This window comes from Battus philenor, unplaced genomic scaffold, assembly GCF_028537555.1.
Source record: "Battus philenor isolate CCGP_79_NKW_IND1 unplaced genomic scaffold, ilBatPhil1.0.hap1 SCAF_3, whole genome shotgun sequence".
NCBI lineage: Eukaryota > Metazoa > Arthropoda > Insecta > Lepidoptera > Papilionidae > Battus > Battus philenor.
In genome coordinates, this window is record NW_027181693.1 from 16,269,164 (window position 1) to 16,294,274 (window position 25,111).

The following is a 25,111-nucleotide window of genomic DNA, read 5'->3' on the forward strand; positions in this document are numbered from 1 at the left end:
CGGTTTTTATGAAAAATATGTCGTCAGAAACGACTTTAATTTCCCCCTAATATAATTTTGTCATCTACACTTTATTTATTTTACATCATTTATCTTTTGAGCTTATAGATGAACAATGCAAGGATTAGGCTACCCTCAAAGGCATCTATGGGGTTGGGAGATAGGTTAATAGTTAGTAGCGATCGCAGTTTGGTATAGCAGTACGCATAAGACGGTGCTGTTATTCATCTTTTGAAACTTGTTTCAAAGCAATGGTAATCCTGTATATTTAATGCAATAAATGTGAGCTATTTAATATTGAACTCCGTAAGTAATCGAACCAGCTACCTATGCTCGCAAGGCTCGATCCTCTACCACTGAATTACCGTTACTAAAAAAAGTTAATAGGAAACGTAAAATATCAAAGTATTACATTATATCTTGGTGGGGTTGTATTCTTAACAAGCAAAAAAATATCTAGTCCTTCCATGATCAAGGCAATCAAGCACTGGCGGTGAAGTTGTTAAAATTAGAAAATAATTAATCTATAATTTATAAAGTAATATTATATTTTAATTTTATTTTAGCCATTTTTATTTGATGTTTTATACTAGTGGTTTACACAAATTACAAATTATAAACAAAGAAAATATAGAATGAATTCTAAACCAGATGTGTGACTTCCCAGAATAGGATAACGGTAATATAGGAACTAAATAATATTGAGATTATTTGAAAATCAAATATAATGGACGCAGGTATGCTTCCTTCTTTATTTAAATATTTTATTATTAAATATCTATTTCCATAAACGTTTTATAGTAGGTTTACAAATACGCCATATAGAACGGTGACCATAATTTCGCATTGCCGACAAGTTTAAAGTTATTCTGTTTTCTTTACCAAATCGAAAACGAAAAAAGATAAAAAAATGGGTACGTGTTTTAATCAAAAAAAGTATCCGACATATTTTAGAAGTGTGGACACTATTCGTAACTGGAATATTCATATTGGACTATTAAATTACATTTAAATTTTTTCTCAATTTTTTTCTTTTCTTATGTTATACACCTCTGATTTTCATACGCGTGTTGATATTGTATTAGATATGCAAACCGTATATATTCAGAAGTCTCAATATTCGGATGTCATATAAAATAACAAGCTTTCACGTAACAAAATCCTATCTGATACGTACATTGCATATAAAACAAATGGAACTGCTGTCTGCGTATTGAATTGTGATTCGGTGTGAAAAAATCCAACCTATCTACGTACGGCGATTAGAACGGAAGAGAAAGGCCGAGAAAATTGGGAAATGAGAAGTAGAAAGATAAAAAAGAGAGTAAAAAGATTAATAAAGAAAATAAACGACTCTGTTCTTCCAAAAGATAGGGATACGAGAGGTCCCCAATAGAGTGGGACATTAAAAAAAATTAATTATCTTGGTTTTCATGCCACAAATCAGGGGTGACCAACCTGCGGCTCAAAGGAATTATCAAAGGATTATTTTTGACTTATGTTATTAGAGTCGAATGGGCTAAACAGAAGGCTATAGGATCCATAAGGTTCTGGAATGTAGACCATGAACCGAAAATCGCAGCTTAAACCGCCCATCCATATAATGAACGGACGACCTTTTCCTGTCAACCGCTTTGGAAATATATGGAGGCGTCAATGCCCAGCAGTGGGCATCATACCACTGAAATAATAACGGTTAAACGATTTATTCCTCATTTATGACTCGACCATGTAACACTGATGAATAATTATGAATAATACTCTGTATGAGAAGATAATGTGCTTTAATAAATAAATGAAAATTGTTAAAGGTTGTTGGTTGGTTGTTGATTGTTAACCTACCTAAAGGTGGTATATATGTGAATAGGCTTTAAAACGTACGAATATATAAACTTTATGTTGATATATCTAATTTTGCAATAGATGGCGTTACTGTCTAATTAATGTCATTTATTAATGTGACAGTTCATACTGATTTGAATTGAAAATTAGCGCACGAATGTTGACGAGTTGTGGGTGATATAAGAATTTATATAAAAATTATAATAAAAGCGTCCTTTCTATTTTTTTTTTAAATTCCACGCGGATCCAGTCAATAGTTGAAAATAAAAAGTAGAGCTATACATGTTTTAATATCACCCGGAGGTAGTAAATTTATTTCCGGGAAAGTTATTATTTAACACTTTCGCATAAATACGAACGACTGAACGAAATAACAATTACTGTTGTTATAAATAATGATTCTAGTCAAATAACCTGTTTATAACGGGGCCCGCGAGAGCCGCAACGTCGGCCATTTTGAAAATTACGTCCGTATCCCCAATAAAATAAACAATATGGCGGCTTATCGCGGCATCATGTTTCCTGGCAGTTAACATGTTAATTTGTAAACATAAAAGTTTCAGGTTGTAGTTTACTTGAAATTAACAGGTTGTTATATGATACTCGTATTCGTATTTTAATGTTTACCCTTTTTGTGTTATGAAAAGATTATTTAATTCAATTTATTATTATTCATTTTACACGCTAAAATATATACATAGTTGCATATTAGTAAAGAAAAAAGTACAATGGGTGGTCTCATCACACAGGGCAATTTCATACAGACAATCATAGTAAACATATATACATAAACATACATACTTATATTTATATGTAGATAGCATATATACTTATAATAAACACAGTAATACAAAACAAAATAATGAATAAAAATATTTAAATTATGAAAAATGAGCTATATATATATATATATATATATATATAAATAGTACCTTTTTTCCTTCTTAACATGTATGTTCCTCGTTTGAACCTTACAATATCTTGCGTTCCTTTCACACTTTATCAAATATATTAAAATCATAAATATAATAAATCAGAAATCAGTTTGAATTACTTGTTTTTTGTGTTCTACTATAGGCCAGAATACGAATTTTTTTCGGCCAGTTATTACATAAATAAATGTAGAAAAAAGTATGGATATAAAATGGTATTATAATCAAATAATCCGGTTACAATTTCACCGATGCGAATGTTATTAATCACGTGTCAGAACGAGCGAGGATATTATGTCAAAACTGTCCCAAATATGCGGAACGCTTGGGAAGATTCTGACGTATCGCTGTGAAGACATAAACGTAATTTGTTATCGGGTAATCCCCTAAAAGATTCGACTACAAATATTCTGGGATTTGTAATAACATAGGTATTTCGTGTTCAACAGAGCTTTTCAAACTATCACTATTTACGAAAGAAATTTAAAAATAAAAACTCTAAAAGAGATAGTACACGAGAGAGACTGTGTTTGGCACTAATCGGTGTAACAAAACTCCTGAAGATGCCCCGTGGAGGGGTGAAACACGTGTTGAGTAATTTGGCGGTGGCGGTTGTGTGATTCGCATTGTTGCGGCATGCGGCAGCATACGCATTTATCAGCGGGCTGGCGGGCGGTGCATTATATTGCACGACTACCACTGCATGTGCGGAAGTGGCTAAATATTGGTCCTTTTCTTAGATACTACAAGATCTCTGCCGTATTATTTTGGCCCCCGTTATTAGGTGCATCTCGTTCCCCTTATCTTGTGGAAGCACAGGTTCATTTCTTTTCGTTTAATAATTTTTTTACATCTAAGTTTATTTCCGCACTCTACATCCATTCCATCTTAAGTTCGTTCATTCTTTTTGTTACTTTCCACATTTCGTATGTCTTACTCTTTCATTCCATTTCCCTCTTTTCCGATACCTTTCTTTCGTCACCTAATTCCTTAGTTTTACAATTTATATATTTAAGAAAGTGACTAATATATAGCTACTGCCGCTATGCAGCAGTAGTCGTGCAATGAAGTGCAACGCCCGCCCGCCCGCTGATAAATGCGCGTGCGGCAAACAATGCGAAACACAGAAGTAGCTATAAATTAGTCCCTTTCTTAATTAGGATGCACTTCCGCAAGGTAACGCCTGAATCTATTATATAATTCTTATCTTCTTATCTTTACAGTATGCTCCTGGGAGACCTGTCAAGTCACTGGAGTCTTGCTTGATTCTTCCTAAATAAATAAATTGTTCCCTGTTAGAGTTTTACTTTCTTCTTTCCTTATATCTATATTTTTAATATTACAAATTAAATGCAAACCAAATTATTCAAGTCAAGTTTATTTTACAAACAATTTAAGTTTTCAAATTATCTGCCATTTTTAGCAATATACTTCTTAATACATTCGCAAGCACTGGATAATTTTGTCCAAGTAATGGATCCCGAAGCTGTGGAACGCATATCTGTGAAACGTAAGAAATGTTAATAAATTAATAAATACATTTAAAAAACTTTTAAGTTGAACGGTTTTTTGATACCCATATTGTGGTGGTTGTGGAAAAATATGTACCTAGTTCGCCATATTGGAACGGCGTACATCTTGAATTTTAAATTTTGACATAATCATCGTGTTTTACTAGTGTAGCCCTTTCATTTGATACCCATATTGAGGGAGTTAACGAAAAATACGAAATCCGCCATTTTGTATCGGCGGCCATCTTAGATTTATAATGTTAGTGATTTTATTATATTGTATTGTCATCTAAATTTAATGTGAAATGAATGAAACTTTTTGTGTTTAAATTTTAGTTTCCAAATACATAGTATACTTTCGAAGAATTATTTTTAAGTAAAGGCGCGTTCAATAACATGATTGTACCCTTAGAGCATGGATGCACAGACCGCGGCCCGCCGGTCGAATACTGGTGGCCCGCCGACAGCAAAAATAATACTCTCGTACATTCGAAAAATATTGAATTCTATACCAGAATAAAACCAAAAAATTTAATTACCTATAATTCTGGCGGCCGGCCCGCCATCAGTTCATGATTTGCCCGAGTGGCCCCTAGTCTTAATAAGTCTGTGCAACCATGCCTTAGAGGAATCAATTCAATAACAATGCAACATAAGAAATGGCAAATAGATGCCGTCTAACTCCAGCGCTCAGCTTGTCTAACTTATGGATGCGAAACTTGGTCACTAACTAAATCGCTCAGGGAAAAACTAGCCATATGTCAAAGAGCAATGGAGCGAAGTATGACAGGCATACGAAGACAAGATCGGATCAGATATACCATTGTAAGATCGAAAACTAAACTGACGGATATATTAAAAAGAATAGACCAGCAAAAGTGGCGATGGACCGGTCACATGATTCGTGACAAGAATGGGAAATGGAGCAAAGCCATAAAAGAATGGTACCCGAGAGACGGAAATAGAAATCGAGGAAGACAAAAAATAAGATGGGAAGATGATTTAAAACTGACTGCGGGTGTAATATGGAGAAGGGTTGCAAACGACAGAAGTCAATGGAAGTTTTTGGAGGAGGCCTATGCCAACAGGCACACTGAAATTAGAGATATACTTTAAAAATTAATTTAGTTTTAAAATGTGTAGCAATAGATTATTTTGTAAATACTAATTTCGGAATAAAGAGCTTTATTATTATAACCCCAGCGCTGGTACATACGGGTCGTCCAGTGGACGCCGACTAATTTCGGCGCTAGTAACGAAAGTGTTAATTACTGTATTATTAATGTATGAGATAATAATTATTTCCTAAGGATTAAGACGATAAGCAGCTGTTGGCGCGATAGATAGAAGTCACAACTTGAACGAAACGTTATCGAATTAGTTATTGTTAATGAATTGTTAAATGAAAATACATTAATATTACGAATACAATACACAAATTACAATATTAACTTTGTTTTACAATTAACATTATTTTTAGTTTTTAAAATTCAAGTTAAAATCATATCTCAAAGACCGACGATATATTTAAAGTAGTGGGGAAGACGCTGAATTCTGACAACACTATACTAGTCGGTAGAAATCCATGGATGAGGCCTATGTCTTGCAATGGGGATTCATCAGATAAACAGAAGAAGAAAAAACACTTACACTTGACGGTACACGGAACATATCAGATGATGTGTTCTGGAAGCGCGGAAGGCGCTATTGGCTCGGCGGATCCTTTCACATTCCAATAATCTCGCGTCAAGAGAGAATAGATTGATTGCTCGGAAGAAAGATCCTGGTGTCAGTGGCATTCACAAGCCATATAACGGCTTACATGCCAACGTTGACTCGCCGGGTATCCTTATTTATTTTTATATTACAGTGTTGGCGTTGTCACACCATACCAATGGGGAGTTTCTTCCATCATTACTTACAATAGCCAAGAAGACGAACAGCATTGGACAGACAAGGTTTATGATCAGAGCCAGCACGGTTCGCACCAACCACCACATGCCAATCACCACCAGGATGCTGCCTACCATTATCTGAAACAATTCCACATATATAAGAAATGGACCAATATATAGCTACTTTCGCCAATGCAGTAGTAGTCGTGCAATAATGTGCAACGACCGTCAGCCCGCCGATAAATGCGCATGCGGCAAACAATGCGAATTACACAACTACCACCGTTAAATCACTCAACACAGGGCATCTTTCAGGAGTTATGTTACATCGATTAGTGCCAAACACAGAGAGACTCTTTGTTTCACATTGTTTGCTATTTATTGGTCCTTTTCTTACTTAGGATGGACTTCCGCAAAATAACGCCTAAATCCATTAGAAATTCTACATATCTCTTCTTTTACTCATGTTACCTTCCATATTATATTCAGTTCTTCTCTGAAATCATTCTTCTGTTAAAATTAAGACGGTATACATCCAGTGTTTCCCAAAGTAGTGGCAACGCAAGGGGCAATTTGATTGTTAAGAGGGGCAATTTGAAAGTGAAAGCGACACGAGTTTAATCCTTTTGCAATAATATATAAAATATATATGTCACATACAGTTTAATACACAAGTGTTATAGCTTTTATCGAGTTACTCATCTATATATTTAAATATAATTGGATGAATATAATTGGTGTCTGTGTGTAATGTTAAAATAACCGTTTTTTACTTAACGCAAATTAATACATATATATATATATATATATATATATATATATATATGGTATATACATCAAATTAAAATTTTTATAAATTTATTTCTGTCTATTTATTCCGGCTAATCTCTGAAATGGCTGGATCGATTTTGACGCAACATACATATACTGGCATGTTGCTATTATAATAAGGACTAACTTAGACTACTATTATTTTCGAAAAAAAAATCATAAATAAAGAAAAAGACAATTTTCACTTTTTAATATTCGAACTGCTGCGTGTTAATATAATGAAATAAATTATTGTAACATCTTTCAAAGTCAACACTACATTTTTTAATTAAATATAAAATAAATGATCATTCAGTAACTAAATAATACTGCATATATCCTAAACTGTAATAGAAATTTGGATCACGAAACCGTCTAGCGTGAAATTCGTAACCAACTGTCAAACGCGGTATGTTCAAACTGTCAAGCGTTCGAAGTTTACAGCGAACTGTCAGTTGAATGGTTCGGAAATTTTTTTGTTTTAATTAAACAAGCATTTGTACATTTGCAGTTCCATTAAAACCTACGATTTACGAAGGAACCTTATATAATATATCGGTAAAGCCTTATTCAAGTTGATATGAACATGCAAATAGGTGATTATCTTTTATTCAGAAAGATTAAGTAAGTGAAAAAGCTTTAAACGAGTAAATGTGCACCTTATTTGTCAGCAAAAAGGTTTTAAAGGCTTCAGTCTGTTTAAAATATATCTCTATTTTCATTAATAATTTTCTTTCCACTATTTTTATGGAGAAATCTTTCACTGTTGTCGCTGTCAGGTTATGGAATAAGCTACCAGAACCAATAAGATGCGCTGCATATCTGTCAGCATTTAAAAATACGGCAAAAGAGCACTTCCTTGGTCTTTAAAAAGGATTTTTTGTAGAATACCCTATTTATTCATGTTTATGTAATACCTTTTCCACGTAAATCTTTATATATAGATATGTATACGTGTATATTTGTATATATAAGTATTGTTACATATATATGTATGTGTGTATAGTAATGTATGTATTAGTATATATGTACCACCCTAAACTGCCCTCTCCTTCATGTCTCTCGTCTTCATCTAAAGGTTGTCTGGTAGAGATCGCCTCGAGCGATAAGATCACCTCTTCTACTATACATAAATTGTTTTTTAGCTATTATCTATGATTTAAAATAAAGTGTAAATAAATAAATAAATTTTCTGTATAAAGTAATCTCTGAAAAAATTTACAAGAAAGAGAATAGATTATGAACAATAATTAATAGTACTATATTATCATTACGTTATAAATTATTTCAAAAGTTGACTCGCAGAGATCGCCTCGAGCGATAAGACCGTCTGTTGTGCCATTTATTTTTTGTAATTAATAAATTTTTTTGGTGTATTTTTATGATTATATTGATGTTTCAGCGAATTGTACGTGATTTTGCTATTATATAAGTTTGTGCTTCGAGCGGCAGCCGAAAATCGACTGTCGATAGATTTCATTATTTCCATACTTTCCTTTGACATTTTCGTGTTCTTTTCACATCAATTGATAGCATACTAGCTATACATTCTCCTCTTAATTTTTTTATACCTATAACCAACCAGCCTGTATACTCAAAATAAAGTGTGAGAGTGCTTGTAGCTGTGTAAGGATGTTTAAATTTTTATGCCTTACTATTTAAATCTATTTAAAATTAATAGAGACAAAGATTAGCCTTTGTATACCTAAATCGATATGTTATTATTAATAATAGTGTTTATTTTATTAATTTATATTTTGTGTATTTCTATTACGTAGTTATAAAAACAGCAGAAGATTTATCACAGAATAATTTGGAAATTAGGCAAGAAGTAATAGTAATTTCCTAGACTTGCCGCAAGTAATTTTCCTACTCATTTCCACTTTGCAAGTAACTCTAAGTCCACCATATATGGAAGAGAAAGTAATTGCGTGCACCACGGTTTAGTCCACCGCTGGGTCATAGATGCTCGCAACCCTCTCTCAACCCTTGGGTAAGGAAATGTTACGACGGACTTGCAAGGATTAACCTGTTCTAGCATCGTTGCTATATAGTGGGGCCAATAGAGCAAAACAAACAACATTATAAAATATAGTAAGTTTTGAAATCATACGCGTTTGACAATTAGCACACTGCAAATTTATATATCTATATTCGCATATCATCTGCATTTGTACAAAAATCTATTTACATTAGGCGTTACGGTTAGTCTTTTTGTAGAACATACCTGAAAGAAGACGGGACTGTTGCTCACGTACTACTTCGGCGTAGGGGGATAGCACCCTAAGGGGGGGTGGCACCCTAAAGGAGTAGCATCATAAGGGGGTATAGCACCCTAAAGGGGGTAGCACACTAAAGGGGGTTGCACCCTAAAAGGGGGATAGCATCCTAAAGGAGGTAGCACCCTAACTACCCCCGTAGTACCCTAAAAGGCTCCCCATGTTGGATAACCATGGTGTCTCTCCGAGATCGCAGGTTACATCTATACCAATATCTGCTAGAATTTCGCGAGGAGTTGGGTTGGCTTGAGAAAGGCTAACCTCTCCTGGATGCAGCCACGAGACGGAAGGCTCTTACGCAGATGATCACCGGGCACGGTTGCTTCGGTGATTACCTGTGTAGGATTGGACGCGAAGCGACGGCGAACTGCTTCCACTGCGGAGGGGCCGCCCAGGATTCCGCCTCGCACACGTTTGCGGTCTGCCCGGCGTGGCAGTCGGAGCGGCGGATTCTGGCGGACGAGATCGGACAGGACCTTTCCTTGCCAGCAATCGTGTCGGCGATGCTGAGTGTGTCATCGGCGTGGAGGGCCGTGGCCTCTTTTGTGAGACCGTCATGGTCCAGAAGAAGGCAGCCGAACGGGATCGGCAGAGGACAGATCCCGCTCGGAGACGACGCCGTCAGCGCAGAGACGTGCCTCGCGATGGCCCTCCGGTGAATGGTGCTCCCCTACCAAAAACGGGGCCCACGGAGGGAGGGGACCCTAAACTCCCACTAGTTTCGGCGACTCTGAGGCGGACGATGGTTCGACGTGGTCTCGAACCATCGTGATAGCACCACGAGGGTTTCGGGGGTAGCGTATCCACGCATACCCCGGGACGGGCTATCGAAAAATAGCACGGCGCGAGGGAAGACCGCGTGGCGATCCCTGATCGGGAGATACACCTATATACACCGGGGGGGGGGGGGGTTAGTGGGTAGGAATCCCACATACCCCTGTCCTCCCCCCAGAGGCAGGGCATCTTGATTACCGGAAGATTTCCCCCACCGAAACAAAAAAAAAAAAAGGCTAACCTCTATGCAAAATTAGCGCTGTTGCTGAAACCAGCCCGCATGACAAGACGATAACATATTTACCAGTTTGTATTATTTGGTCCTAATAATGTTACAGACTCATATCTGGCTTTATAATATGTCGAGACTGCTAGAGGATAATAAAATACCTGGGCCTCTTCGTGAGTTTGTAGCCATGTTTTCAGCACCTCGACTGCTCCTTTAGGGTCGCATTGGTACGGGTTGCACGAACCACTTGACGTGCTGAACTGTTGAATATGAAACATAAAAAATGGTCAATATTTATTTGCAATTGGATTCAAAAGTCTATCCTTTGTATATAACAATTTAAAAGGTTTTAAAATATGTCTACTTAATTTGAATTATTAAAAATAAAGATATAATTCATGTGCTTAACATTTTTGACTCCATGAAGAAGCAGGAAAAAACTCCACAACAACACATGTTTTAATAAAGTTTAACACAGATTTATACATATACACATATATATATATATATATATATAGCCTTAATGAAAACAGAATAATCAAGTGACATCTTTGCTTAGGATTCTTGTAATATAAATATTCTTTTATTGAATAATAATCCTTTTCCATTAATTTACCTCCAATAGGAGTTTTAAATTTCAATAATACGTAAATAATATTCAAAATAGGATCTTTATTCTACAGACATATAGCGTCAGTGTTTTATTTACATTTACTATTAATATTTCCGATTTTTATGCTCATGTTTCTGCATGTTACAGTGTTTACTAAGTCACTTGATCTATCTTAACGATACCCTAAAATCGTTCAGTTTTTAAAATTACGTTTCGTGCTAACACTTCCTCCACCCTATTCCATATTGTCATCCTCAGGTTGTAAGCCAATATTCACCACGTCGATGAATCTTGCGATCGCATCTTGAGTCTAGTCCGTGCAATACACGTACGTGTGTGACGTGATATTCCTACCACCGCACGGACACTGTTATACAGCCTGAAGGTGTCTGTTGTTCGATAGACGATGATCACCGCCTCGCTCTTTAGCCCCTGAACTTCGTGGATGATAGCCATTCTTGAACCTATCTTTGTACCGTAGTCTTGGCAAATGAGAACTATTTTATCGACTTAGGTGTTTCTTTGTTTCGCGAGATCTTAATTATAGGTAAGGTCGTCTACCTCCTGGGAGAGGTAAATCTACTTGATGTGACTATTAAATATACCATGCAATTGTTTTACTATAAACAACATCAGCAGAATGACGGGCTGTTAAAAGCCTGTAGGTATTTGTATAACATTTCTTTTATATAATCAATACGTACAATGTGTCCGGAAAATGTTTTCTCCCAATTTGACATAGCAATATTGACTTCGGAAAATCTATTGAGTATTTCGGCGGAAGAAACGAGAGATATTAAAAGCCTTTTTTTCAAAAATCTTATATCTGAAATAAGATTAATACGCATAAACATTTTTTATTTATTTTTATAATTACATATAATTAATTAACCTTATATGAATAAATAAACAAACAAATAAAAATACATAAATAAAGGAATCAATATATAATTTATACAACAGTAAATGCGTTTTGGGTAGAAATCAGAAACGAGGACATCCGCAGAAGAACCGAGATCACCGACATAGCTCAAAGAGTTGATGGTCTGAGTGGCTGTGAACAGAGCATATCGCTCGTGCAAAGTGGCCGTTGGAGCTAATAGGTTCTCGTCCAGGAGTAGAAGCCCCCATCAGGTAGACCGTCGACATATTTAAGTTCGCTAGAAGTAGCTGAATGTAGACAGTGCAGAACCGGTTATTCTGGAGATCTTTGCGGGAGTACTATGCCTTGCAGTGGGCGTTTAGTGGCTAAAGAAGAAGTAGAAGAAATACTTCAACACTTGACGGTATAAAAATATCAGGTGACGTGCTATGAAAGCTCGCTATTGGCTCAACACTTTGTATATAATATTCCAATAACCTCGCGCTAGCCACGCGAGAATAGATTGATTGCCCTGAAATACCCCGGCGACAGTGGCATTCAGATATGTGACGTCATGTCACGTGATAAATTATCGTCTCGTTCTCCCAATTTTATTCTAGGGTCATTCTTATTTATTTAACGGAATCAGGCGTTACCTTGCGGAAGTTCATCCTAAGTAAGAAAAGGACCAATATTTAGCCACTTCCGCACATGCAGTGGTAGTCGTGCTACAAACCTAACACGGGGCATCTTCAGGAGTTATGTTACACCGAATAGTGCCAAGATTAGCACTTTGTGGTTAGCACTAATTGGTGTAACATAACTCCTGAAGATGACCCGTGGAGGGGTGAAACACGTGTTTAGTGATTTAACGGTGGCAGTTGTGTAATTCGCATTGTTTGCCGCATACACATTTATCAGCGGGCTGGCGGGCGGTGTACTTTGTTGCACGACTACCACTGCATGTGCGGAAGTGGCTAAATATTGGTCCTTTTCTTACTCATTCTTATTTAATTTAAATTCATGCCACAGTGTTAGTGTCGTCTTGTACACCAATAGGATGCCTGTTCCATTATTAAAAGAAACCTTCGGTTATTTTGGCTGAATCTGCTCGACGCTAATTGAAACCGTGCGGCTGCGCATAAAGTCAGACCAAGTCTGATACCCACTACCTCTTTTTATTTTAACCCTTAATAGCCTAGAGTTTTAATTTTGATAGCAATCTTTTAAACCGAATGTTCACATTACTATTACTTTTTTCTATAGGTTGGCTGTACGAATTTTACTGTTGTATATTATTCTTTCTAACGAAATTAAATAAAATCTATTTTTCCCTTGATCTAGACCCTCAAGCAAACACAGTAATATTAAAAAAAATCGCTTTCGTAAATCAGGCTATTAAGGGTTAAAGATTTCACTATTTTTTTAATTTTTACCACACCCTGGCTTAAAATCGATACAATGTACTGTATATAGTAAGTTTTAAATGTAGTGTCACATATAAAGGAATACACAACAGAACCAAAGTTGCACGATATATAAAAATATAACAGATGTGGATCTATTATTCAAGAGATCGATGTGATTGTCGCTTTACGAAGAATCCTGTGTTTCCATGCAGTGAATAGTTCACACTGTTCTTTTTTGGATTGTTAATATTTACTCAATATCTTCTACGTTTCCACAGAGTAATAGACCATAGTATATTACGCTATGAAATAATTACAATAATCGAGTTCCTTTATGGTTGGTGAGTCGGGAATCAAAGAAAAGTTTCGATAAATAAATAGCAGTAGGTAAAGTACATTTGTGATTAAATTTCAAAGTCAACGAACCTGAAATTGGTATAACAGGTAACATGGCAAATTAAACAGCGTACCCATATTTGAGATTCAGGTTTCAAACATACCAATACATATATATTTACACTTTCAATATTCCGAGAACTTGATTCATGTTTCGACTCAGATAATTTTATATGTTTATTATAAACCACTTTGACTGATTGACGTCATGTTTACTTTTAAACTTAACATGTTATAGATACAAGGAGTTTTTACTACGCTTAAAATGTAGATGATTTACGTATTCCAATTCTTTTATAATGTAATAAATTTTCTTATTTTTAAACGGTTTTATTTAGTTCTACCCGTACGGAATTTATTTGTTCATTTGGGTTAAAATCAAAAATTGAAATTTAAGCACCTTCCCGTTGTCAGATTGATCTGAAATTTGATGCACACATTTAATTTAGATGACAATACAATATAATATTATAAAATCAATTACATTATAAATCTAAGATGGCCGCCGATACAAAATGGCGGATTATATATTTTTCCTTAACCTCCTCAATATGGGTATCAAATGAAAGGGCTACACTAGTAAAACAAGATGATTATGTCAAAATTTAAAATACAAGATGGACGCCGTTCCAATATGGCGGACTAGGTACATATTTTTCCACAACCACCACAATATAGGTATCAAAGAACCGTTTAACTTAAAAGTTTTTTAAATGTATTTATTATACCTAATGACTTGTATATATTATTAAATTGATATAAGTACTAATATATGTTAAAAAGTAATATATTAGAAGTGATTGTTTGCCAGAACACCTTCCATCCTTTAGTAACTCAAAAATCAAAAAAGATTGAGGAGGCCACACTCGCCTCCATTATAATGGAAAAGGATGCAAGAGAGTCCGTCCTCAAATTCTTCTAGAAAGTTGCACAATATTTAATTAATAGGAATAAAACATAGTTAAACATAAAATTTGGAAGTCTTATTATATATATAATCTTATTAGGATAGATTTATTGAAATTAAAATAAAAAAATGTAAAATTGATGTACATGAGAAAAATAAATAAACTAAATAAAGCTGTATACTGCAATAAAAAATACAACTGAAGTGTTTGAGGATGGATGAAAGGATTGGAATGATTTAGAAAGGAAGATGGGATTGTGGAATGATAGAAGGAAGAAAAAAAGATATTGTGAACTATGGAAGACGAGGACGAAAATAAAAAATTCATGTGAAAAATTGTTAAGAAATTAAAAACCCTGTTCCCAACAAAATAGGGGTGGAAGGAAAAAAAATAAATCCTTTAGTAACGGCATTCAGTTCGTAACGGCATAATAGCTAAGTCAGAGTTCAATCTCTGATCCATCTTAGTTAAGATTTTACGTCTAAATATTCTTTCTTTTCAATAAAGGATATATTTATTGTTACCCTTTTCGGATTTCATTTTCAACACCCAGTTTTAACCTATAAACATTACAATTACAAGTTGATTGGTTATAGATGCGAAGGTTTTAAATGTGTGAATATACAACAGAGGTTTGTAATTTAGATTTTTGTACTTTGCAATATATTCAGTATTTTTATATAGGTTAGTGGTTTAAGTATTAGTAGATCTTATTATTTAGAGATCTCAAATCTTATTTTTAAATCTGGTATTTATTTTAGTTTTGTTAGTTTATGCATCATTATATATATACATATATATATATATATATATATATATATATATATATATATATATATATATATGTAAAGTTTTTTTGAGGCCAAATCCGGTAAATAGTTAAAAAAACATGTCAAAATTTGAAAAACCTTACGCAGTACCAATTTTATATAAAGTTAAGAAAAGTATTTAAAATGTTAAAAAAAACATGTTAATAAATGGTTTATATTTTCGAAACTAACTTAAATAAAATTTCTGTAAATTAGGAAAAAAATAACATTACAATTAAAATCATCTATACAAATAAATAATTTTGAGTATCTGTTTGTAATAATAAATTAAAGCTTTTTATTACACGCGTACAAATATATATACGGTGCAAATACCAAAACTATATATTTGTTAAAAAAAATTATCTGTCTGTCAATTTGTTCCGGCTAATCTCTGAAATGATTATTACGATTTTGAAAGGGACTTATAATGGCAGGTAGCTAATGAAATAGGAAGTAACTTAGGTCACTTTTATTTTATAAAAATTCTTGAATGAAGAAACAGCTAAAATAAAGTAAAAAATCAGCTACTTAATAAATACATTTAAAAAACTTTTAAGTTAAACGGTTTTTTGAAACCCATATTGTGGTGGTTGTGGAAAATATGTACCTAGTCCGCCATATTGGAACGGCGTCCATCTTGAATTTTAAATTTTGACATAATCATCGTGTTTCACTAGTGTAGCCCTTTCATTTGATACCCATATTGAGGGGGCTAAGGAAAAATTCGCCATTTTGTATCGGCGGCCATTTTAGATTTATAATGTTATTGATTTTATTATATTGTATTGTCATCTAAATTAAATGTGTGTACCAAATTTCAGATCAATCTGACAACGGGAAGGTGCTTAAATTTCAATTTCTCATTTTGATACAAATAAATTCCGTACGGGTCGAACTAAATAAAACCGTTTAAAAAACACGGGTAGCATCCAAAAAGAATATGATTGACTCAATCGACGTCCATTGAAATGGTCTACATCCTGTGTACTTTGAAGATCTTAAACAGATCATCTATCCTGGTCTTCCATTGTGCTTGGTCTATGGTTATCAGTCTAAAGCCTTAATAACCCAGACGACACCTGTCCTGTAAGCTATGAAGCCTGCCCATTGCAATCCCAATCCGTTGGGTCCAACGAAAATTTTTCGATCAAAAATAAAATCCAAAAAAATACAGGTTTAAAAAAAACTCATACATATTTAACCTGTTTATTAGAGAATTTTTTCATTTCAAATGACACCTCACCAACAATAAAATTGTATATCTATAGAATTCAACAAACATTTAAGCTAACGACAATTTAAAAGAAACAAGTTTTCATTCTGCCATGTATTGTTATCCTTGAAGCTTCATTACAATAATTACTTAATTAAGTTAAATTTTAACATCTTAAATATTACTTTACAGATATTACAGTTAGAATACAAGTATTTACAATGTTAACTAGATAGTAATTTAGAGATCTAAAGGTTTTTTAGTTGTTACATTAAAAATATTATTAAAAATCTGTCTTGGATTCGTTATTTGTGTAAAATAAAGGATTACATGTGTATTTAATTTGCAGTCAATTAATGTAAGATATAATAATAAATAATAATTACAAAATTATAAAAAACGAATTCTAAATTCAAATTACAATATATTTAAATTAAATATTGTGTATATGTTCCGTAAGACTTTGTACATAGTTGTTTGAAAAAAAAAAACAATTTTTTATATCGATAAATTTATACAGAATGACTGGAAATATATCTGAAAGTTTAAATAATTTGTTATCCATTGATACATTCAAAGCTTTCATATCAATCATTAATCATATTGGATATAAGAAATTTTCGCGACATGTACAAATCAATCACGGTGCTTCTAGAATCATAAGGCTTTTAAATATTTTTAGAGATTTTATATTTCAGGAATACAGGAGAGGCAATACTGAAAGCTGTTCATACATATATATATATATATATATATATACACATATATATATATATATATGTAGAAGATAGCATTAAATGGCGTAGCAACATAAAAAAGTCAATCGGAGGATTAAAAAAATACTTTAGGTCAAATTTATGTCACGAAAAGGTTTCTTATTAAAATTACATACTTATTAAAGTTATTAATGAAGTAAAAATAAAAATTAAGAAATATATAGAGAAAAGAGACGGCAATATTTAACGATTACCCTTAAATTTTTGTTAATACGAATTTTTTTTTATTGAACACGCATCTTACTCAATTTGTATAGTTTACTGATAGGGTTTCGACAGATTTGAAACAAGTTTGAAGACAAGTTAGAAGTGAATTGAAGACATTTAATAAACCACGATTTTTTTTTGGTAACCTTAAATAAAATTTCACAAATTTTCTTTGGCATGAGCCCGAAAATATTACAGGCTCACTTCATTATACATGCATATGCAATTATTTAATCCTTTCTACCTACGCATGCACACGTACTCGCACACTCACACTTTCATACGTACACAGACACAGGCACACAAACACACGCATACACACATTTTTATATTGATTCATTTGTCTGTAGAGAAAACATCTTTTGGCCAAATATATAGTTATTATTATATTAACAAAAAAGTATGCCATATATATGCCATATATAAGGTTATATATATATATATATATGTGTGTGTGTGTGTGTGTGTGTGTATTATTAGGAATAATTATTTCTTATTTACAATTATTGAAGGACTTGTGAGGAAAAGTTTTAGATGTAAGTTACTATTTCTTTCATTATTAATAAAGAAATTATTTTATATCTACAAGCAAAATAATTTAAAAAGCAAATACGAATTTACAATTTTTACAATTCATTTCTTATAATCTATATTTACAAATACAATAGTCACTAGTTGTCTTTCGTAGCTTCTTACTAATCAGTTTCAATAAGACTATATGTTCTGTTTACTTAGGTAATAATTTGAGATTTTAGAAATCATAGATAATAACATATGAAGTAATAACAATAGATAAACTAATGATATATGTTTCTTACATAATCTGAAGCAGTAAAAATATATATGTAAATCGACACATTATCTACAGGGTGATTGGTTGCAAGCGTAAAACCTGTAAAGGGACGAATGGGATATTATCTGTCTATTAATGTTTGGTATATTATATCCGAAAATCATTGTCTAACATAATAAATAGCGTAATTACATATATATATATATATATATATATATATATACACACATAGTTCTGACAGTATAAAGCCAGGAAGTGATAGTAAACTGGATTTAATTTTAATATAAAGCAATCCGACTTCATAATATACATACTACACATACACACTCACACACACACACACACATATATATATATAATTACGCTAAATGCCAGAAATTTAATGAGACCTATCGCATTCCAATAGAGTCTGAGAATGATCGCTTTATACAGATATATTAAAAAATATATAATATAGACGAAATGGTTTTTGCACAAAAATAAAATCTATATTCATCACTTTAAAGGTTTTGCACCTATATTCAATCAACCTGTATATTTGCCGAGAATTTTTTTAAATGTAATCGACTAAGAGAAAATATTTTTAATTAAAAAAAGTTCATGTAAGAATACATCGATAAATAAAAAAAATCATTGGATTTTTAAAAAAGTATAACAGGTGTATCTAAAAAATGAATGAATGAATGAATGAATGAATTAATGAGTGTGAACGCATCCTTATTTTTTACAATCATATGTCCCTTTTATCCGCTTACGTTTGCGTTTGAAAGAGCGCTTTATGGTAACGATATATAACATGTTAATAAATACTTTTAATAAGAGACAAAAATATTCTTAAAAACAATTTTCACGATCAATAATAGAAAATATACAAGAATATTTTCTTGAAAATTAGTTATTAATAAATTATTTAAAAATAAAGTTACAAAATGTAATCCTTATTTTTGTTAGTAAAACTGCTATTTACAAATTATTTACATTTGAAAGTTTAGAAGTAACTTATTGATATGCATATATTGACAAAACTTCATAAATCAACGTCCCCTTAAATTTCTAATAATCACAGAAAGGACTAGCTTATATTATTATATTAAAATTCCATTATTTAAATCTAAAATCATTAATATTGTTTATTTACTTTCCAAGTAAGAATAGGACCAATATTTAGCCACTTCCGCACATGCAGTGGTAGTCGTGCGATAAAGTGCACCGCCCGCCAGCCCGCTGATAAATGCGTATGCGGCAAACAATTCGAATCACACAACTGCCATCGCTAAATTACTCAACACGTGTTTCACCCCTCCACGGGGCATCTTCAGGAGTTATGTTACAACGATTAGTGCCAAACACAGAGATTAACAGAAACACTATTTCCTTTTCTTACTTAGGATGGACTTCCGCGAGGTAACGCCTGATTCCATTAAATATGTACTTTCCATTTTTAAATTTATTCTTGTAACAAAATCACGGTGTTGGATTCGGAAATATTTTTTTACGAAAAAATACATTAAAGATAATTCTAGAATGTCAAACTTAAACAGTGAGACCAGATTAAAAATATCGAATAATTTAGTGGTAATTTATAACTATTCTATTATATATGATCTTTATCCAAAGACTATACGACGAGATGATACCTTCCTGGCCTGTTGTATACACACGTTTATTTTTTGTTAAATTTTTTATTTTCCTTTACACGGTAATCAATGTTGGTTTTCAGATAAATTACTAAAGATTGTTGACATAAATATCGGCGTACCTTCACAGCTTCTCATCGTATAAACCGTACCTGCCTGTTAACGAGTCGTGTATTTTTCTAATTTTTGAGTTTTATACACCGTTCTCGTTTCAGGATGTACAAGCCCAAAACAATTCACAGGAAAAGATATCTATGGGGTGATTTACCGGTTTGGTGATCGCAGAAAACTTCTTCTTCTCTGAAAACTTCTTTGTGGGTAGTGGCAATTCTTTAAAATTAAAGCATGAGGTGTAGAAAGTGTAAACAAGATGGTATCCCGGGAATCAAACCGGCGACCAGCAATCGCAAGTCTTAGTACTTTACTTAGTTACTTTACAACACAGCTACCACTGCCCATACATATACATATATATATATATATATATATATATATATATATATATATATATATATATATATATATATATATATATATATGTACTTACATATATACAACTATCAGGAAAATACCTATTGCGACTTAGAGTTCTTCTGCAGTAAGCTACATATGTATTCAACATGAATTCTTGCCCATAGGCAATACAGACATATCTGTATATATATATATATATATAGTAGCACTGTCGTGTTAGTAAAACGTGCGCTGAACAACAGGCCTCAAATTCCACTACTTATGTCTTTTCACAATAAATAAGTCTCATTGTATCCGGTGTTTGATTTCACACGTCTAAAATAGCAATCGTCGATAATTACAATCTTTTTTAACTATTTTCAATTATCTGCTAGAGCACTGTACAATAAAGAAAAAACCAAACCAAAACCATTCGATCTTTCACAACGTGTCGAATAAATTTCTAGGTACAGATATATTGCTTTTAACGTTTAAGATATATTAATTTACATGGTAAGTACAGAATATATTTTACTGTATCTTTCAAACTGTCACCTCTTCGGTAAAACGACTTTTATCATCTAAGTTAATAACTATGGCATGAGTTCTAGCGTGACCTGATTTCACGCCTCTCGCAGCCTCCGAACTGCTAGGACTTGATCTAATTTCGCTTCTATCACTACTTGTGCTTGGAGCATTCCTGTTAGCGACATCCGGTGGTCGAACATCGCTACAGTTCGCTTCGCCTGATATTTTGAACACTCCATTTTGCTTCTCTTCTCTGTTTTCATTTTCTTTCTTCTTCGGCGAGTCTGTTGTTACATCTGTTTGACTTTGTTCAGCGTTGCTGGTTTCTACGCTTTTAGTTGGTGTCGCTTTATGTCTATATGCAGGTGGTGGTGGTTCAAAAGGCATATCCCTTCCACTGCTACTAGATTCTTCGTTAGGGGTTACTGTACACATGAGACGTCCAGCAACCGCATTGAACACTGTATTCAGTCTGAGTGGTGCTGAATGTTCAGCTGCGTTAGCTTTGTGTTCATGCATAACAGCAGCGTCTTGCATCTCTGTGATACATTTAGCTATATTCGAGCTATTTCCACACCGTTCTCTCAGTTTTTCTAGCTGATTACAAAGCTTCTTGAATTCCTCCTAAATAAAAAAAAAACAATAATTAATGATACTACAATCAATAATGACACAACAATCAATAACGAAATGATAATCAACAATGATATGATAATTAGTAATAAAATGACAGTAAATAATGATATGATAATCAGTAATGATATGGTAATAAATGATGATATGACAATCAATAATTATGTGACACTTAATAATGATATGACAACCAATAATGATATGACAATCAAAAATGGTATAAAAATCAATAATAACATAACAATCAATAATTATGCGATGGTTAATAATAATAATATGAATATCAATAATGACATGGCAATCAATGGTTTTGTGTCAGTCAATAATAACATAACAATCAATAATGATATGATAACTAACAATGACATGACAATCAATAATGACTACATTCTCTAAAATATAATAACATTACAAGGTACAAATGAAAATAATATACCTCCAGTTCTCTCTCGGTCATGTTATCACAAAAGTGTGTGTTATTCGTAGTCATTGTATAAGTGGATTCGGCCGGTCTTGATCGAAATTTTCCTGTTTTCTCTCTTTCTTCTTTACCATGTCCTCTAAAAACCATATACGCCTGCAATATAAGAGTAATTAATATCCTATAGCTATCAAACATTAAACTATTTTTGTAATGTTTCGAAAATTATTATTCTTCTGTGTCCTGTTCATAGAGAAAGCCTTTTGACTTTTGTCTCTTGATACACAGCAATTATTGTTTTACAATTTGTTTAGGTTTTCAAAGGATCTAATATTATAAATAGTCCTTTGAGATATTGTCATTCTCTAGTTTGTAGAAATTATAAAATTCTTAAAAGGTCAATTCTTTTATTTATAATTTCTTTTATTTCTTGTGTTTCATTTATTATAATTTCTATTTCGTTTATTTATTTTATGGTAACATACAAATGTTTTATAATTAGCTAGAGTAAATTGTTTATTTAATTAATTTTAAAAATAAGTTTAACTGTATCTAAATTTGACATCGCACCTTACTTCCGAATATAAAACATAGGAGCAGCGTTACAGTTAATTGTGTGTGACAGAAGAATATTATATATAGGAGATCCGGGTTTGCTGGTGATTGAAGAAATAACCTGAAAACAGAATGCTTTAAATGAAATATCACTTATCGTATATTCGTCATTAACACGTTCACTGCGGGCCCAATTTTGAAGAACTTTCAGCTGGTGCGGCTGAGGTCGAATCAGCCTCAAGCTGAACTTCCTAGTAGTCCGGTTGAGGCCTTTTCTGCTTCATGTTCATCAATATTTTTTTACAATATTGAGTCAATGCTTCGCAGACATAAAGAAAGCTATATTTGTCTTTGTCATACCTCATACGGTTGAGTGTAAACAGCTGCCGCACTAGAGAGAAAACACGAGTTTTACGCGCCGCATCAGTGCAAAGTTTACCATGAGGCTGAATCGACCTCATGCCGCAGTGAACGTGTTAATGGAACAGCTGTTATAAATTATTATACACATTAATTCGTATTAAGTTTATTTATAAGCGTAATGAAAGGAAAAAGTGTTATCAAAATTTATTTTCCAAAAATAAACAGAAGGTTTTTGTATTGTGCTTTTAGTAAAGGTGCTTATAAAAGAGCGCAATTCATGTCTTGTTATCATTTCAAGCGATGAAAGGTATAGCCGCTACGCGTGGTAAGCGAAGCTTGATTCTTTTGCAGATCTCTTCGTTTCTAATTAGATCTAGCAGCTAGCTTTCTTCAAATTTTCCTAAGACATTCTTCTCTTTCGCACGAGAAGTCATTGTAAATGATAATAATTAGATGAAATTAAGAATTAATAAATATGATAAAACTGTATTTAGATGAAATAGCTGAAACGTAATTTACAACTATTAATTAAAATTCGATCCGCGATATGGATTTAGTTTCTTGCCCTTCAGTGGTTACTGTAACTGATATAAATTGATAAAAGTGAATATATGCGACGAAATCTATTATTGATAAATAGTATAAGATTAACAGACAAGCAATTAATATATAAAAATATGTAATTTTAATTACATATTTTTTTATATTATTATATAAATTTAGATTAAAGAGAGCTTAATTCGATTAGAAGTAAATTAGTAAGATATTTCTTTCTTTCTTTTCAGTCGATGGACAAGGCCTAGGCCTTCCCCGGTGTCTAATTAGATATAGATATGTGAAACAAAAGAAAAACTAGCTATATCATCATACTTAATGCCATCTATTATACTTATAGACGGCACTCATATATATATATATATATACATACATACATACATATATATATTTTTAAATGTATAGTATATATATATATATATATATATATATATACAAATATATATGTATATATATATATATATACATACAGAGCTAGAGTTAAGTAATTTGATATAGTAAGTAGTTAATTAAGAAATACAAAAAAAACTATAAATAAGGTTGTACAAAGTCTGCTACTTTATAAGAAAAATAGATAACAGAAGCATGTTGCTTACGATCGATATATGTTAAGATAATTGATATAAACATCTGACATATCGAAATAAATTATTTAGAACAACCTCGTTTAAACATCGAACTATCCAAGAAGAAAACAAAGACATCGTCGATAGGAATGAATTTGTTCTACGCATCTAATCACTCACCGGTCCCTATATTTGTGTCTAATGCACCAATGTCATTACGAACAGCCAACGAAGTACCCTTTCAGTCTGATTGAAATTAGTTTTATGGATGAAATTGTTCCTCAAAAGGTTAAGTTGCCACATGTTCGTAATGATAACAAGTGTTCCTCATGGATCACGACAAACATCACCCCATATTCTTAGAATTCCCACCCAAAAAGTAGTAATATATACAATAGAAAATAATAACACTCAGAATTAGGTCAAAAAGGGTTCCGAACTTGTTACGAATAAAGCAATAAAGATTAAGTAAATAAGAAAAGATAAGATAGGTGTAACTATCAAAATAAAACAAGAAGTAAAATTAACAAAAAAATAATAAAATGTAAAATAATATAAAATGTAGCAAACTGTGATGATGCAGGAAATTGTGATAATATAGTAAACTGTGATAATGTAGCAAACTATGATGATGTAGCAAACTGTGATAATGTAGCAAACTATAATAATGTAGCAAACTTTAATAATGTAACAAACTGTGATAATGTAGCAAACTTTAATATTGTAACAAAATGTGATAATGTAGCAAACTATGATGATGTAGCAAACTATGATAATGTAGCAAATTGTGATAATGTAGCAAACTGTGATAATGTACTAAATTGTGATAATATAGTAAACTGTGACTATGTAGCAAACTTTAATAATATAACGAACTGTGATAATGTAGCAAACAATAATAATGTAGCAAAATGTGATAATGTAGCAAATTTTGATAATGTAGCAAACTGTGATAACGGAGCAAACTGTGATAACGGAGCAAATTGTGATAATGTTGCAAATTGTGATAATATAGTACACTGTGATAATATAAGAAACAGTGATAATGTAGAAAACTGTGATAATGTAGCAAACTGTGATAATGTAGCAAGCTGTAATAATGTAACAAACGGTGATAATGTTGCAAACTGTGATAATGT

The 25,111-nt window shown here is 32.6% G+C and overlaps 1 protein-coding gene across 1 annotated transcript in view; it reads right to left on the reverse strand.

Annotated features, from left to right (window-relative positions):
• Positions 1 to 20,894: 20,894 nt before the first annotated feature.
• LOC137927008 (metabotropic glycine receptor) overlaps positions 20,895 to 25,111 on the reverse strand; it is a 109,332-nt gene continuing 105,115 nt past the window's right edge. Inside the window, exons 10-12 of the mRNA XM_068770777.1 lie at positions 22,504 to 22,609; positions 21,949 to 22,089; positions 20,895 to 21,503 (exon numbers count right to left, since the gene is read on the reverse strand). Of these exons, the coding sequence (XP_068626878.1) occupies positions 20,895 to 21,503; positions 21,949 to 22,089; positions 22,504 to 22,609 (856 nt within the window). The remainder of the gene's footprint in view (positions 21,504 to 21,948; positions 22,090 to 22,503; positions 22,610 to 25,111) is intronic.